The sequence below is a fragment of the Vespa crabro genome, chromosome 9 (genome assembly GCF_910589235.1).
Source record: "Vespa crabro chromosome 9, iyVesCrab1.2, whole genome shotgun sequence".
NCBI classification, from domain to species: Eukaryota; Metazoa; Arthropoda; class Insecta; order Hymenoptera; family Vespidae; genus Vespa; species Vespa crabro.
Window position 1 is genome coordinate 5,637,892 of NC_060963.1, and position 16,922 is coordinate 5,654,813.

General features: G+C 28.5%; 3 protein-coding genes and 1 long non-coding RNA gene across 16 annotated transcripts in view; 1 reads left to right on the forward strand and 3 right to left on the reverse strand.

Annotated features, from left to right (window-relative positions):
- Nucleotides 1–2,086, reverse strand: part of LOC124426661 (inward rectifier potassium channel 2-like) — a 39,033-nt gene extending 36,947 nt beyond the window's left edge. For both annotated transcript variants that reach the window (XM_046968631.1, XM_046968630.1), the window contains exon 1: nt 1,664–2,086. In XM_046968631.1, the coding sequence (XP_046824587.1) occupies nt 1,664–1,941 (278 nt within the window). In that variant the 5' untranslated portion in view covers nt 1,942–2,086. The remainder of the gene's footprint in view (nt 1–1,663) is intronic.
- Nucleotides 2,087–2,149: 63 nt separating this feature from the next.
- On the reverse strand, nt 2,150–2,839 carry LOC124426680. The gene is made up of 2 exons (XR_006942784.1): nt 2,703–2,839; nt 2,150–2,532 (listed from the first exon to the last, which is right to left on the reverse strand). It is a non-coding gene; the product is annotated as an uncharacterized LOC124426680 (long non-coding RNA).
- The window catches only part of LOC124426670 (coiled-coil domain-containing protein 137), a 52,362-nt gene continuing 38,275 nt past the window's right edge, over nt 2,836–16,922 (forward strand). For 4 of the 9 annotated variants that reach the window (XR_006942778.1, XR_006942783.1, XR_006942781.1 and 1 more), the window contains exons 1-4: nt 4,436–4,746; nt 6,346–6,531; nt 6,607–7,255; nt 7,349–7,559. Coding sequence is in view for 3 of the 9 variants with exons in the window: in XM_046968659.1 (XP_046824615.1) it covers nt 6,455–6,531; nt 6,607–7,255; nt 7,349–7,558 (936 nt within the window). In the remaining 6 variants the exon portion in view is untranslated. Of the gene's footprint in view, nt 3,543–4,435; nt 4,747–6,345; nt 6,532–6,606; nt 7,256–7,348; nt 7,560–8,396; nt 8,534–8,964; nt 9,103–13,906; nt 14,695–16,922 lie in introns of those variants that run through there. The other 5 variants (XM_046968659.1, XM_046968658.1, XM_046968657.1 and 2 more) reach the window with 5 other exon arrangements.
- Nucleotides 7,589–9,782, reverse strand: LOC124426672 (BLOC-1-related complex subunit 5). 4 transcript variants are annotated; one of them, XM_046968667.1, is made up of 3 exons: nt 9,176–9,763; nt 8,784–9,108; nt 7,589–8,716 (listed from the first exon to the last, which is right to left on the reverse strand). In XM_046968667.1, the coding sequence occupies exons 2-3, from the start codon at nt 9,086–9,088 to the stop codon at nt 8,215–8,217; spliced, it is 807 nt and encodes a 268-aa protein (XP_046824623.1). In that variant the 5' UTR covers nt 9,089–9,108; nt 9,176–9,763; the 3' UTR covers nt 7,589–8,214. The 4 variants fall into 4 exon arrangements, with proteins under 4 accessions (XP_046824623.1, XP_046824622.1, XP_046824624.1 ...); XM_046968666.1 differs by having other exon boundaries at nt 9,575–9,762; XM_046968668.1 differs by having other exon boundaries at nt 7,589–8,710; nt 8,784–9,782.

The window sequence follows — 16,922 nt, forward strand, 5'->3', positions numbered from 1 at the left end:
AACTAAAAATCATATTAAAATAAGATGTACGATGTTATTCATTCAATAACGATGGATCTACGTAGAGATTTGAAAATAAAATTGATCGAAGAAAAAATAAAATAATACTCAAACAATTGACAGACAAAACAGAAAAATCATTCGAACATATCAGCTAATGTTTTTTTTAAAATTGCCTATAACAAGAAGATCATATATAACACATTTAGCGTAACTGATCCCTTCGATAGTAACAATTGAAATTAACAAAAGATTTAATTGGGATATGTTTAGTGACAATTCTATCATGATAATTCTATCGTTTAATTCAACAGAAGAATTTATCGTATGTTTTCCTTTTTAAAAACGAATTCTAAGTTATTTTACAGGTTTTATATATATATATATATATATATATATATATATATATATATATATATGTATATATAAAAAGAAAAAGAAAGATGGTTGTCACTATAAATTATTATTTATAATGACAACTATAAATAATAATTTATTTATAAACACTTACTTATCGCCTAAATAACAGTTTCGAAGGTAAAACATCTTCATTTCTCGTAAGAAGCTCTACGATTGAATGTGAACAGCATGAGGATGTTCGATGTACTATTTTGTCTTATTGAATAATAATAATTGTTGTCTTTTTGGAGAACAATTATATAAAAAGAAAAAGAAAGATGGTTGTCACTATAAATTATTATTTATAATGACAACTATAAATAATAATTTATTTATAAGCACTTACTTATCGCCTAAATAACAGTTTCGAAGGTAAAACATCTTCATTTCTCGTAAGAAGCTCTACGATTGAATGTGAACAGCATGAGGATGTTCGATGTACTATTTTGTCTTATTGGACAACAATTATTTTTCTTTTCCTTGTTTTTCATTTTCTTTTGTCTTTTTTTCTTTTTCATACCTAACAATCATCGTGACATACGTTTACAGCACTTGCGATAATTGAATAGTAATTTCAAGTTTAAAGATAATTTTTATGATATTTTTATAATGGCGGAAAAAACTAAGGGTTTTCCTTCATTATTTTGTATAACTTTTAACTTGTTAATAACGATTAAACAATAGAATTCAGGCCGAAACAAATCAAAACGAAACAATATGTAGAAGTTACTGAAAAAATATAATTGTAAATAGCAAAAGATCCTTTAAAATATAATTGTTATTAAAAATCTTTTTCCACTTCGTGTTATTTTTATTCTCATTATATCTAAATTCATCAAACACATAGTATAAAAAATCCTTCAAGTTTTGTTCTTTACACAGGACTCTGAGAAAAAAAAAATAAAAAAAAAAATATTCATTACAATAACTATCAAGCGAATAACTTTATTATCAAATTATTATTATTATTATTATTATTATTATTATTATTATTATTATTATTATTATTATTATTATTATTATTATTATTATTATTATTATTATTATTATTATTATTATTATTATTATTATTATTATTATTACAAAATTTATATTATAAAACGTTTGATTTATTAAAATAGCGATTATTGTGAAAAACTTTAAGAACAAAAAAAAAACTGTTCGAACTATATCGAAAAATTCTCAAAATAGATAGCCTTCTCTCTATGTAAGAGTAAAACGATAAAATTATAAATAGGCAACTAAGCTAAAAGTTCGTTCTAACCTGGTCAAAAGAGGTCCGGACTCTCCTCTGAAGCTGATCCTGTTGAAGGCTCTTCTTTGAAAATTACCAAGAAGACTGCGTTTCTCTCTCGAAGAATCATTTCTTCCAGTCTCCTCGAGGCAGGATTCACCAATATTTTCATGACCATCTGCACAGGGTCTCAACAATTCGGATGCATTCAATTCGTTTGGTTGTCCCGTATTGGTATCAGTCGTCGAATGTTCCTCCGGTTCTTCATTGGCATTTCTCCTCGTTGCGAGCCTCTCGATCGTCGGCATTTCGTGATCCTCTCAATCCTCCATCCTTCTCTCTTTCTCTCTCTCTTTCTCTCTCTCTCTTTCTATTTATCTATTTATCTATTTATCTCTCTTGATCGATGTTACTCAATTCACTTTTTTATATTATTATTTGAATATGTACATAAATATTCAGTCAAAATTAAATTAATTCTTTAAATTGATCCTTTATTTATATAATTTTTTTTTGCCATGTCCATCATCGTTAATCGAAATAAAATATCTTATTATTATAATCTATCTATTTAAAAACTATTCATCTTCTATGCTCCTCTTCGTCAGTATCTTGAAAATCAACTAAACCAATTATGAAAAAACGTCCATCGTCCATCTCGTTCGACACTCTCCTCGTTCTTCATTTTTTTTCTCTTGTTTTTATTCTTTTGTCCCTTTTTTTTCTTTTTTTCTTCTTCTTTCTTTTTTTTTTCTTTTATTCGATCACAAATTTAACCGAACACCCTTACAAAATTATTTTTAATTGAAACAACAATAGCATATGTCGTCGCGAATGATCGTTTGAAACTAATTCTATCGATTTTTCTATTCTCATCTAACATCATCCTATATAGCTATCTGATCGAGTCCAATTGAAATGACAGATCATTTTAAATTATAAATTTAAAATAAATAAATTTTATTGGAACGTTATGAATATAATATAAAACATTGTTCAATCGAATAAAATCATTATTTTTAATTTGTTAAATTATTATTTTAATTTGTTAAATCGTTAATTAACTTACGATATTTAATCATTTGAATTTCGATTGTCACAGTTATAGTTTGAGAAAAGTAAATGACGATTTGAAGAGTTTTCATTTAAATACGTTGATCAAAACAAAAAATAACATGGAAAGAAAAATCATCTTTGAAAATTTGCCATATGTTTTAAAATTGTTAGACGTAGTCAAAAATGAAGTCAAAAAAATATATATATATATATATGTATAAAAAAAAAAAAAAATTAAGAAAAAACTATAGGTACACTATAACGATGTAACCAGCAAACGAACTATAAGACCGGCCGGCATTCTACTCTTATGTAGGTATCTCTCACTCTCAGTCAGAACCGCGAAAGGAACCGCTACTTCCGTTCGTCTTTCTTTCCTCACTTTTCTCCTCTCTTCTTCACCGTTTCCACCTCTTTCAAATTCTCCACGCACTATTGACTTCGTTCCGTCGGTACGTACGTTAAGTAGAAAAACTTTTCGCGAAAAAAAAATGGCGCCATTATCATATCCACGATTAACGTAGTAATTTCATTTAGCTTAGTAATATTTCGTAGGTAAAATCGTCGCACTATTATAACATATTTCGTCATTGTTTTCCTTTGGTACGCTATTTTCATTTTAGTTTTCCTTTTTTATTTTTTTCGTCCTTTTCTTTTTTCTTTTTTTTTTTTCTTTTGACTCGCTTTTTTCGAAAGTCACGTTACAACGATTTCGCGGTATTACGCGTCGAGATTCGTCGTCATCGGGCTGCATACACTCAACTAACATAGATCTATACAGTTACATATGTCGTTCAAGAAAAGCCAACGCAGCGACGAAGAAATGTTGTTCGCTTGTAACACACGCGAATACGTAAGTGCGTGACTCTTTAGATACGTGTGCCGGCAAAAGCGAAAATAATCCTCTCTCTCTTTCTCTCTCTCTCTCTCTCTCTCACTCTCTCTCTTTCTCTCTTTCTCTATCTCGCTCTCTTTTCCTTTCTTTTTCTCCTTTTTACGCGCGCGTGTCGCTATCGTACGCAGTCGTAAGCGATCGTGCGTGTTCGTACGTGTTCGGTCACGTTCGTACGCGTGCGTGCACCCACGCGTGAAAAAGTTAATCGGTCGACAAACGAATACCACGTGTGTTCGAGTTTTTTCTTTTTTTTTTTTATATATTGAGTTATCCTACACCTTATCCTTTTACCCGATCATTACCTTACCAACCTATCCTGTTCCATCACCATAGATGTATTTTCATCCAACATCAATTTATTCGAATCTAATTAACTTTTACAATCCGGTTTTCTTTTCCGTCTTGATATTTACCCTTCACTGGATTCCTCTAACGGTATTCTCAACTGACTTTTCGTATGTTTAATCAATCAATCGAAGTACTCGCGCTATTACTAATTAACGATTTTAAGGATTATTATATAGGTTATTTTTATTGTCCTATTTTTTTTTTTTACTCACTAAAATAGGAAGCTTTTATAGATGATCGAATTTTGTTTGTGCTTGTTTTAAATTGAAATTATTAATTTTAACGTTCTCATCGTTTATTTCAATTAACATAAAATGCACTCACTGATTTTTTACGACGTTGCCGTTCTTTTATCTCGCTCTATCTCGCTCTATCTCTATCCATTTATCTGTCTATCCATCTATTTACTTATCTATCTATCTATCTATCTATCTATCTATCTATCTATCTATCTATCTATTTATCTATCTATTTATCTGTCTGTCTTTAAAATTAACTCGCTGGATTGATAAGTATAAAAGCAAAAAACGCAAACAAACTGAGTACGTTCTTTAAATTAACGGCGCATACGAAACAGAAGGTACGTTCTCGTTACTGACGCAACGACACAAGTGGCTTTATATACATGCGTAGAAATATGAATAAAGGCATAAACTAGTTTAACATTCACACTACTCTTGGATACGTCACCGATAAAAAAAAAACGAACGTTGAAGTTGGGTGAACATTTGATTTCGAAATTTTTAATCAAACCATTCGAAAATAATAGTATTTTAATGAGATAACTTAACTCGATATTTTTCTTCAAAGATACGTAAGTAAAATTTTTTCTTCACACAAACAATATATACTTCTCTATCGTTAATTTATTTATAAATATCGTTTCGTTTCGAATTAGTTAAATTTTTCGATATCGATCAATCTTTCTTATCGACGTTCATTGTATACAGATTTCGTAATTTTAACGCTAGATGGTACGTTATGAACTTTTCAATGACAAGTAAAAAAATAATACGTTCTTACACTCTTATGTATCTTCATACTTTCGATGTTCTGTATTTTTACTATTTATTTTCTTTTTTTTTTCTCAATAATACTTTATATACTTGCTTACAAACTTCGTGTAATGAGATTCGAACAATCGGTATTGTTTACGATATCTTATCTTTCTTTGCAATGTAGTACAAATGTACATCGTAGTATACATACACACTACATTAAACTAATTTGTCGCGTTTTTACATTTATTCTTCAATTTTTTTTCGAATTTAACGTCCGACCAAAATTTTCGTAAAGTGCTTACTTATAAACTTTTATCTTATTGTCAATCATTTAATAATTTCATTTCATGAACGAACAATTTTCATAGGTTAATTGACATTGACGTAGTTAATTTTGTTAATAGGGGAAAAAGAAAATAGAAATAGAATAGAATTTTGTTAATAGGAAAAAAAGAAAAAAAAAAAAAAGAAAAAGTAAGAATGGTATTAATTCGAAATATGAAAAAGCACATATTTTTTTTCTATTTAATTTGATATCTAAAAAAAAGCAATGTATGTACAGATTTTTAAAATAATAATAATTATTATTTACTACTATTTTTTATCAAATTTCGATATCTTAATTCCATCAAAAGATACGCTTTCATGTTTGGATCTTGAATTTTCTCTATAATTTGTTTTTGTACATCCAGATTATTAACTTCAAGAGAGTTACTCAGTTTCTCTGCGTATTGAATCCAAACGCAATTATTACAACCAGACATGCAGCAGTTGGTAGGCTCTGTAATATCTTCTATAGAGAGAGAATCATCAGCTTTTTGTTGACCTTTCATTTGTTCATTAGACATTCCTGTATTTTGGTTATCGCTAGAACATAGTCTCAAGGTCATGAATATACCCTTCCAATTATCGTAGGTTTGTCTTTTGACGTTATTTACTTTTGAACGAACCAGATTCATTGTTATTTAGGTTAGATAGATGGTCATTTGAATGTATATTTAGAACGACATTGATGTTATTTTATTTATCTGATTGTTAAACGTACATTTAACAATCAAATATTAGATATTTAGGGTATACTTAGAAAAGTGGCTGAAGCGAATGTTTTTAGGAAGAAAAGTTCTTTCGTAAGATCACAAATTCGTCTTTTTTTGTTTTCTTTCCTTTTTTTTTTTATTTTTTCTTTTTTAACGTCATAAACGATAAATAGACAAATAGATATCTTTTACGTGAGATAAATAACTAATCTTGAAGAGACATCTGGCGAGATATATACTGAAATACGTTTTCAAAACTAGTATTTTACGATATAAATTTGTAATAATATTATCTCAATGTTATTGATAACATTTTGTAAATTTGTATTTATATTCTATTGAAAAATTCTAATGGATAATAAATAATTTTTTAAGCTTTCATTTTAGTTTGTATGTAGTAGCGTGTAAATAAATTGTAATATCTTCCACGTGGGTTTACGTCGATTCAATTTCATTTTGAAAATAATAAATATTATTTGTGACAATGGGTCGCAAAATTCCGGGGAAGAAACATCGTGGCGTCAAGGATCCTGAGAAACAGCGTGCTAAACGATTAGCAGAGTGAGTTTTCTTTCGAGTAATCACCATTGTAAGTTAGTGTTTTTGAAGGTTAGCAACGTTGTTATGAATTTGTAGGTTAGAAACAAAAATAAACGCTCCGCCGAAAGATGTCAAAGAGCAAGCAGTACCAAAAAGTTTGGAAAATTTTATTAGACTTAAGGAAGCAGTTAAATCTGGTAAAATAAGTAAAGTGAAGAAAGTAAGGAAAAGGAAGAAAAATGGATTAATATGCGTTGGCGGTGAAAAACCAAAGTCGTTACATCCTAAATCAAAACCAGAAAAGGCAGTTCCAATATTTCAACAAAAACCCGACGAAAGTAACAATCGATTTTTTTATCGTGTCAGTCAGGAGACTCATGCTTTTCTTAATGAAACTGCCTTTGAAAAGAAATACGATGTCATTGTAAATAGAAATTCTAATACTGGAGAGGTCGAAGGTATATCTAAACGTCCTAAAGATGAGTTGGATGAATTAGAGAGATTAAGGGCAAAACATAAAAATATTAGAAAAAAGAAAAAGAATAAAGAAGGCGAAGGTGATATGAACCTTAGTAAATCTCAAAAAAGAAGGCAGAAGTTGTTGATCAAGAAGAAAAAAAAGGAGGAGGATTTAATTGATAATTTTCAAATATTTCAAGATGATGTGAAATTTGGAGAAACAGTGCATGCACCGCCTACATTAGTTATCAGACCTAAAAAAGCTAATCTCACGGATACTATCAAGGTAACCTTTAATAACAATTTAACTTTAAGTATATACTATAGATATATGATATATTTACATTCTACTTTTCATATTAATATTTTTTTCCAATAGCCAGGAAAGAAAAATTTGCTTCTACATTCCTTATTCGCAAAGAATGGTTCATCCAATAGCAATATTACAAAATCGGTTGTCATTGATAGATCTGGTAAACGTAAAAATTTACCAGCTAGTGAAAGGAGACAACTGGAAAAAGAACAGAGCAGTGTTATTGCAGCATACAGACAGTTGAAAGCTAGGCAATCTGCTGATGTTGATATTTAGGGTATGTATTTATAAAAAAAAATATATATAAATGATTCAAAATTTATTTATTCTTCGTTTTATTTTTAACACTTATATATATGTGTCTATATATATATAGACACATTTTTATAATATCTCTAACATTTTTTAAGAATTCATAAAAAGAGTGATTTACTTCTTTCTTTTAAATAAAGTAGATCCCCTTGTATTCTATTGCTTTTAATATATGTATATGTTCATATTATTAGAAGAAAACAAGTTCTAGCTTCATTCTCTTAAATCTCTATTCCTTTTTTCTTTTTTATTATTATTATTATACAATCGTTGAATTCACATGAAAATAGATGTATCATACAAATCCCTGTTTTTCAAGATTAAGCGCATTGTATATAATATACAATATCGGTGTAAATATTAGAAATCTATATGACTAAATATAGTGTGCAGGTAGACCTTGTAATCTAAAGTGGTAACTATTCAAATCACTTATAAGTATAGTTATAAATTTTTCCATATTCATTCTACTCACATCTAGTTTTACAATGGGATGTTGATTTGTAGACAGAGAATAGAACTTATGTAGGCATTTCTAGAGTTTAAATCTTTGTACGTCATGCATCAAGCTGAAAGAGTATTTTTTCGAGCTATTAGATTCGTAATTGTTATATTTGTATCTATCCTGTCGTCCATACAAATGGTTCTAATCTGTCTTCGATCGGTAAGAAATTATTAAGTGTTTCAAGACTCTCTAATGTCTGATTAAGAAGCGAATGACATTTGGTCAGTTGTCTGCTAAGTTCATGTACTTTGTTTAGTTGTTCCGTAAATTTTGCAAATTTCTTTTGTCTTTCTACAGCCAGACTCAAAATTCTATTAACTTCAGCTTCAAGATTAATGCATAGAGCTGCTTGTTCTCCAGCTATCATTTGTGCATTAGTATTAAGATGATGTTGATATCGGGCGCATACATTAAATAATCCAATGGGATCCAATCTTTCAAGAACTTCTGGATCTCTTACTCCTGGTGGTAGATTCAAAGTTCCACGCATAATTGGTAGAAACATGGGAATACTCTGTAATTTGACTAGATCTGGATCTTTTTCTGTGCTAGGATCCGATGCAGCTGGTTTAACCACCACGATATTGTGAAGTTTGTCAGATAATGGTTTTCTATGACTGATAATGAAACAAAGATTTCATAAATGAAAAGATAATTATTAATAAGCTTCGAATGATTACATACCTATGAGTGAAGCTATTTCTTCTCCTTGATATATCCTGTGCTCCTAAACTTTTTCCCCTATACAATTGTAATTGTTTGTTGCTCATCTTCGGAGAGTCTCCGATAGGTCTATTTACAGTATAAGATATATATGGTAGATCAGAATCTGAACATATGCTAGCACCAGGACTTGTACATCTAGGTGGAGTATCTTCTGGCACTTTTTCGCTGTTTGGAACGCTTTTACCACGACGAAGTTGGCCAGTCCTTGCTCTGCCATTACTTGTGCTCTGAGTACCACTTTGTGAGCTTTGTTCAGAACCCATTTTGCAAGTATGTAGATTACCTTTTATATCGTTACAAAAATCACAATTTTTCTTGTCAATATTTCAAATAATGATTTAAAAACTTACATTTTCATTCAATTAACAAATATATTTACGTTGACACAAAGAGAACCGTAATTAAAAGCATTTTACGAATCGTACGATTAGAGAATATAAAAAAAATGTTTGTCACGTCCAGTACGAAGTCATATCATAGATTTTCTTTACGTGCAATGGTTTAACATAAATACTTTTTAAATAATGCATTATGATCCAGGATCATAGTATTACCAGGTGTACCGGTACAAAACAAATAGTTTATAAAATTAAATTTAATCAATAATAAGAAAGTACGTAAGTGTTTTGATACATATTCAAATGCAATTAATGTTATTAATATCAAGTTATTACGTATTCTATTTGTAAATATCCTTATCTTCACGACATTATATGTATATAAATTAATTGGTAATTGCAAATAATTACTATTATCTTTGTATCCCTGTTGTCAAAAGTTTCTCTCTTTCTTCACCATGGACTGTCGTCTTTAAGATGTTCAACCAGCAGTTGCAATATTCTTTAGAATTGTAGCGACATCTATCGTAAAAACGCATAGTCTTTTGAACAATCTAGTATCTTCGTTATCTTTGATCGATAGTTACGAAGTGACCTTTTTTTTTTTTTTTAATTAGATATGATCATTATCGAATAAAATATAATATACTTGATTCTTAAAATAATTTTTCCATCATTGTACTTCGGGTAAACATATTAATTTTTTTTTTTGTTAAATCAATAATTCTACACTTTTTTTCATTTGCTAGTATTATTTTCTTTATGCAGTAATTAAAGTCAAAATTAAAAGGAGTATGAAATTTTTAATAAAGATATTTCAAGTCTTGTTAATCTTAAATGTAATAGTCAACGAATTATATTGTTTGATCTCTTGAAAATTTACTTCGCTTGGCTCGATCAAATATCGAAAATTAAAAATCGTCACCAATGATGATTTCAATATAAGAAATTTTAGCATATGAAATTTTATCGGGAAGCATGTCACTTACAAAACAATTTTTTCCAACGATAAATAATTTTGAAAAGAGTTAGGGATTAAAGAGATGTCTTACCTTAAAATAGATTTTAAAAATAGATATTGCGAAAATGAGTTGCATAAGTTGAAACGTTTGAAGATGAAAGTTCAATCTGGTGCGAACGACGTCATAATGTAAATTACACGATTGGAATATTTTTTTTACAAAGGAATGCGTTTGATCGTATTGACTTCGAATTTGCATAAATATAGAATAGGCGTCACTTAACTTGAAGCGTTAAATGTTTCTTTCTCATTCTCAGAAATCATAATGCAAATTTATTACTGTTGATATCTTTATTACCAGATTTGTCAATATGAACGTAAGAAACGTTAACTTTGCTTTGTATGTTAAACTCACAATTGGAATTCGGATAAACGTAGAGATGAAATATTTTTGCTTGGGTGTTATAAATGAAAATGTTTCCTGAAATTACAAAGCAGAACATAGGAAAGAGTGAGAGAGAGGGAGAGAAAGGGAGAGAGAGTGTATGTGTGTGTGTGAGAGAGAGAGAGAGAGAGAGGGAGAGAAAGATTGAGAAAGGTAGGCACACTACGTTCTAATATTTCCATTTAGCCGTATTGTACAGCCGAATAGAACCAGGTGAAATTGTAAATAATTTCAAAATTCTTGTATAAATGGACAAGGCGTTTAAATTTTCCTTCGTAATTCCGTACATTCGTCTTCGTAATAGAAAGGATTTCTTGTCGTAAAGTAAAAACGGCGAATCCTTGTTACGAACTAAATTGAAAATACACGTTTCAATTCTTTTCTTTTACTTTTTTTCTTTCAAAATTTAAAACGTATATGTTTGTTTGTTTGTTTGCTTTTTTTTTTCTTTTTTAATAAATTTCTTTACACAAAATTTCAGTAATGTTCATTTTATATTATATTATTTATCGTTACTATAACGAAAAATTATTTTTCTTTTATTTTTTTTTGTTCGACTTTTTTTTTCTTTTTTTCCTTTTCTTTTTCTTTTTTTTTGTAATTATAAACTGTAATACTCTTTTCGCATTTATTGGAAATTATATATTAAATTTGATTACGTTGTAAAATGATATATTTTCATATTTTATCATAGAAATTATATATTCGCGAAAGCATAAAACACCCGGAATAAATAAATTCTGTTATTCGATATCAAAAGTTGTTCGAAAATTTTTCCTATGAAATTGTATAACCGCATATATTTATATTTCTTGACAATTGAACGAAATAAATGAAAATTTTGGAACGTAAAGATTTACCATCGGAGAGTTCAGTTTTCGTATACGCAAATAATTTCAAGTTTAGGTCAAGGTACGGCCCTTTTCTTTTCTTTTTTTCTCCCTTTTTCTGGTTGACATAACACGCGTTATCTAGAGATGAATCGAGACTGATGGAGGGCACCTCTTTTCAAACTGGGCCAAAAGGGAACACGTCGTTGCTCATTTGGAAGTTGCAATCTCGGGATAAGAATCATCACGGAATGCATAGGCAAGAATAAGCGTGCTTGCTTGCGTGCTAGAATGAGAGAGAGAGAGAGAGAGAGAGAGAGAGAGAGAGAGAGAGAGAGAGAGAGAGAGAGAGAAGAGAGAGAAGAGAGAGAGAGAGAGAGAGAAATAGAGAGAGAGAGAGAGAGAGAGAGAGAGAGAGAAAGAGAGAGAGAGAAAGAGAGAGAGAGAGAGCAGATGGAAATGGTAGGGATGATGGTAAGCATAAAAGAGACATTAAATTTGAATTGTTCATATGGTAGCACGTCACTGACCGCAACTTAAAGAGGCATAGGCGTAACTTAAAAAAAAAAAAAAAACATGGATTTCTTCCTCATGAAAATGCAAAGTGAAAAGTGAAAAGGAAGATAACGGGAAAAAAAGAAAAAAAAAAAAAAAAGAAAAAAGACAAAAGGAAAAAAGGTTATTTTATTCTACTAAAATCGAAATATCATAAGTACGTATTAAAAATGTTGTCAAAGTATTAAAAAGTACATATAAGAGTTATAATCATACGGATAAATAGGCATATGCTTTCACTTTCTCTTAAAACAGTTTTAAAGGGAAAACGAATTCGTGCCGATAATATTATTTCTGATCGAAACGAAACACGGATTTACAGTTTAGAAAAGGTAGCCCGTTAACTATAACGATAAAATTTATAAAAATGTAATAGCAACTAAGTGATATTAAATGGTGAAAATCAAGCTAGCAATTGGTGAGAAGAGGAAGAAAATAACCAGATTAGAAATGACTTAAACTATCTAATCATTTTTACGCGAGAATTAACTTAATTATCAGCATGTTTCGAATTACGTTTTTTTTTTTTTCCAAGAATCTCGAGATTATTGATATATTATATTAATTTTTTTAATATGTATAAATATTTATTAAATATACGTAAGATAAAATTTATTTTTTATATTGTATTTATGTGTATATATATAATATTTATATATATATATATATATAATATTTATATATATATACATATGTAATTTAATATTATTTTTAAATATTTTATATTACTTTTTTAAATTTATTTTATGTATATTATACGTGCAATAAAATATAAAATATAAGTCAATTTATTTTGTTGAATATTTTCGCAAGCATCTATCTATCTTATATTATTTAGATATTTTCTATATCTATATCTATATCTATATCTGTGTCAGCTTTTTTTTTATTCAAATATATTTTTAAAATTGATTTATTTTAGTATTAGCGATTCCATTAGATATTTTTTTTTTAGATGATTGAAATTTTTTTTTTTTTTTTTTTTTTTTTTTTTTTAGGAACATCGTATAGGCACTATTATCACGTATTTTATGCGAATAATACGATAATAGGTTTTTCGATCATCGATTTCTTACTTATCAATAGTTCGATGATGCTTTTTGCATGCGCAATATTTCGTACACGCAAAGGTCATCGAAAATGCAATGACACATCGTATTGACATTATCACAAGCAAAGTTAATTTCCCTTTAACAGCTAGTTATTGTCCGGCACGTTATGAAACGCGTCCTTTCAAAGTGAACGTTTCGGTAATCCTTGAATGTGTTACAAGTTTGCATATTCACGAAAAATACGAATGCGGTGAAATACTTTTATTAATTCTACAAATTTATTTTATTTATTTATTTATTCATTAAAAAAAAAAAAAAAAAAAAAAAAAAAAAAAAAAAAAAAAAAAAAAAAAAAAAAACGAGAAAGAAGAACGAACAAACAAACAAAATCATATTAATTAATTAATAAATAATTATTATTTATTAATATTCATTTATTATCTCAACCTAGTAACTTATTTTTTATTTTAGAGATTAATAAAAAAAAAAAAAAAAAAAAAAGGAAGATAGAAAGTTTTTCATGTGAAATATATATTATTTAATACTAGATAATAATAATTAGATCGTTATTATATCTTATTCAATATTAGATTGAAATTACAATTTATTTGACATTGATTAGAATAAATCGATATATTGCACTTATTCTTAGTAGATTTCTTTTCACGTTTCTCATCTGACTTGGGATGAACATTTTTTTAATCCCATGAGAATTTTTATAAAGTTTCCGATGATCATTTTTTAAATAAAATTTTCGATAATCTTTTTTTTTTCCCTTTATTTTTATTAATTCTTTAGATACCTATCGTATTATGTTCTTCGATTGGTACGTTTATTCAGTCAGTTTCGTTAAATATTTTTCGTCAAATAAAAATGTCCGACGGTCATATTTATCGGTAGAATAAGATGGAAATCGTCGAAATCGGAACGAGATCACGAAGAAAAGAAAAATCGAGGAAGGAATTCCGGATGCGAGAATCCCGATCGCTGCTTGGTATGCGGAGGAGTTTGCACAAACATCAAAATTTCGTCGTACCCAGTCGAAAATTCGCTCGTTCGAGGCTGTTTGCTGGGCAGATCAGCATAAAAATCTACCGTTTATGGTCCGTCTCTATAACTTTTTCTCGGTCAATAGAGAAAGAGAGAGAGAGAGAAAGAGAGAGAGAGAGAGGATGGAGAATAGAATGGAAGAGGGAGGGATAGCGTGAAAGGAGAGTGCGGGTGAACGGAGAACGATAGATTATTTCATTTTTTCACCGTCGATGTCAACAACGTATTTATTGCTTTTTTTTTGTTTTTTTTTTTTAAATTTTTATTCGATCTTATCGTGAATTCAAAAATAAATAAACAAAAAAAAAATAATAGTAATAATAACTGGGTGAACGATCGACAACCTTATCTACGTTCGATCGAATCGTATTATTTATGAAGCGAGATAAACGCGTATCAAGTGTGCGTGATAACGAGCTTGACTTTTTAATCAAACACGATTGAAATAAAACGTTCGATGGATTTTATTGGATAATACATCGAATTATTTCTTCCTTGTTCGACGATGAGCACTCGTCTAGAAATAATCTTGAAATATGAAAGAAAGATGAGAGTTACGTTAAAATGGAACGAAATTGATAATTGGACGATGATTTTTTCATGCCTTTTATTTAAATCTTTCATTTTCTTTTCTTTCTTTTCCATTTCTTTTTCTTTTCTTTTTAATACTACCGATTATATTTAAATATTTTCTAACAGTTATTTTTAATTTTAAATCGTTTTTAATTTTATAATTATTGGATTTATTTAAAAATTTATTCCGGATAAAATTAATCACAGTATGAAGTGAAGTTGATCCTTAATAGTAATGTTATTACTTTTAATAAATAAAGTAGTGATTATTTAATTGTTTCATTCGAATAAATTTCCTTCGCATTTCTTTGTCAATGGCGATTAATCTTATTTTAATTTTATTATGAAAGATTTATTTTTCCGAATTATATTTAATTTTTCATCGAAATAAATTGTAAAATATATTTAAATTATATCTATCTAACGATAACAAAAAATAAATCACGAATAAACTGCATATATTTATACGAATTTGTGTTTAATGAATAGCTTTTTTAGAAATTCAGGTGAGCGCACACGTAAACACAATTATTATTCCCCGAAAATGTTAATGTAGGATAAAAATAAATTACTATTTTCTAAATTGTTAGATTTAGGTCAAACAACAAAGTTTGTTATTTAAGAAACTTATGAATATTTGGATGAAATATATTGTTTTATTTTTATTACATTATTAATACCATGAATGTTAAAACAATGATCAGCGAAATTTTTAAAGGAAACAATAAATAAAGAGACATATTTATTTTTAGCAAAAGCGTTATATTTTAATGACCGTGATGATATGACGGAATATGATGTGGAATATGAAAAATACAAAATAAACACCTTACATAATTATTTATGCGAAATATGTTAATCATATGAGTTACGCAAGATATCTACGTAGTTACGCTTTCTAGATCTACGTAGATGATACGTATACGAATCTTCGTATTTATATTTTTCTATTAATTTCTATTAATTTTAACAATTATAATGATAATAATATATACTTGAATAATTCTCTTTCTATACAAAGATAGAAAGATAAAAAATTTCAAAGATAGAAATTGTTTCCTTTTATCAGTAAAGTATTTCTATTAATTTGCATTCAATTTGTATTCGTCGATTCTTCGACAAATACAAATTAAAATTCATCGATCGATTATCTCACGAATGTACAATAAAATTAGATATTTTATTATATCTTTATAATGTCTTTATTTTATATCTTATTAATGTCATTAACTTTAACCTTCAACATTTAATACTTTGCTAATACCTTTCGTATGTTTTTCTTTTTGTTTAAAAATTTATTCATCTAAAAAAAAAAAAAGAACAAAAAAGAAAAGAAGAAATCCAACATGACGTAGCTAATTTACAAAAAATCTAATATATATATATTTATATATATATATTTATATATATATATATATATATATATATATATGACATTTTACGATATGAATGTATATTTACGTAAGCTATCCGTTATGTACATAATCTAAATATAATGTTCTCATTCGAATATCACGTTAGATAGGTAAGTAAAGCCTTTAGATCGTTCTCTGACGACTGTTTCAGACGCGTTTGATGTTGCTTAATGGCAATGCTGTAATCGAGTTTGCTGTCATGTGCAGCTTTCTGAATGTGCGCGCGCGCGCGCGCGCTTACGATCGCTCGTTCCATTGTAAAGTGCATTCGCGTACTTGTGCACGCTCGTCCGAAAGTTCCTCCTCGAAGGACGAGGACGTTTCAATACGTGTCTTGTCTTCTTCGGACCTCGCACCGGGTCAAGTCGTTTTGCATTTATAGCAAGTGAGTCTCGCGACATCGTTCTAACTCTATTGTCTTTCTACTCGACTCTTCGAGTTCCACCAAAACTCCGTTTATCTTTTATTTTTGTATTTGTTTACGCATTAAAAAAAAAAAAATAAAAAAGAAAAAAAATGAAAGACAAAGAAAGAAAAATAAAAGATAAAAGAGAAAAAAAAAGAATCCTCTCTTGATTTATATTCGATCTATAATTATTCGATTGAAAAACGTATTCGTTTTAATAACTTTTACAAAATGTTTATTTATTAATGCTTACATTATCGATCATTGTTTTAAATATTAATATTTATATCTCGTGTTTGATCGTAAATTATAATTATACTGTACTGTATAAATATATACATCCTGTTATTGTCATTGCATCGATATGAACATGCATAATACTTTTAAATGGAACGATGATAGTAAATGAATATAGTAATTATCTCTTTCCCCAAATGTAAACATTACTGTTTTCCTATAGTACGATAATATT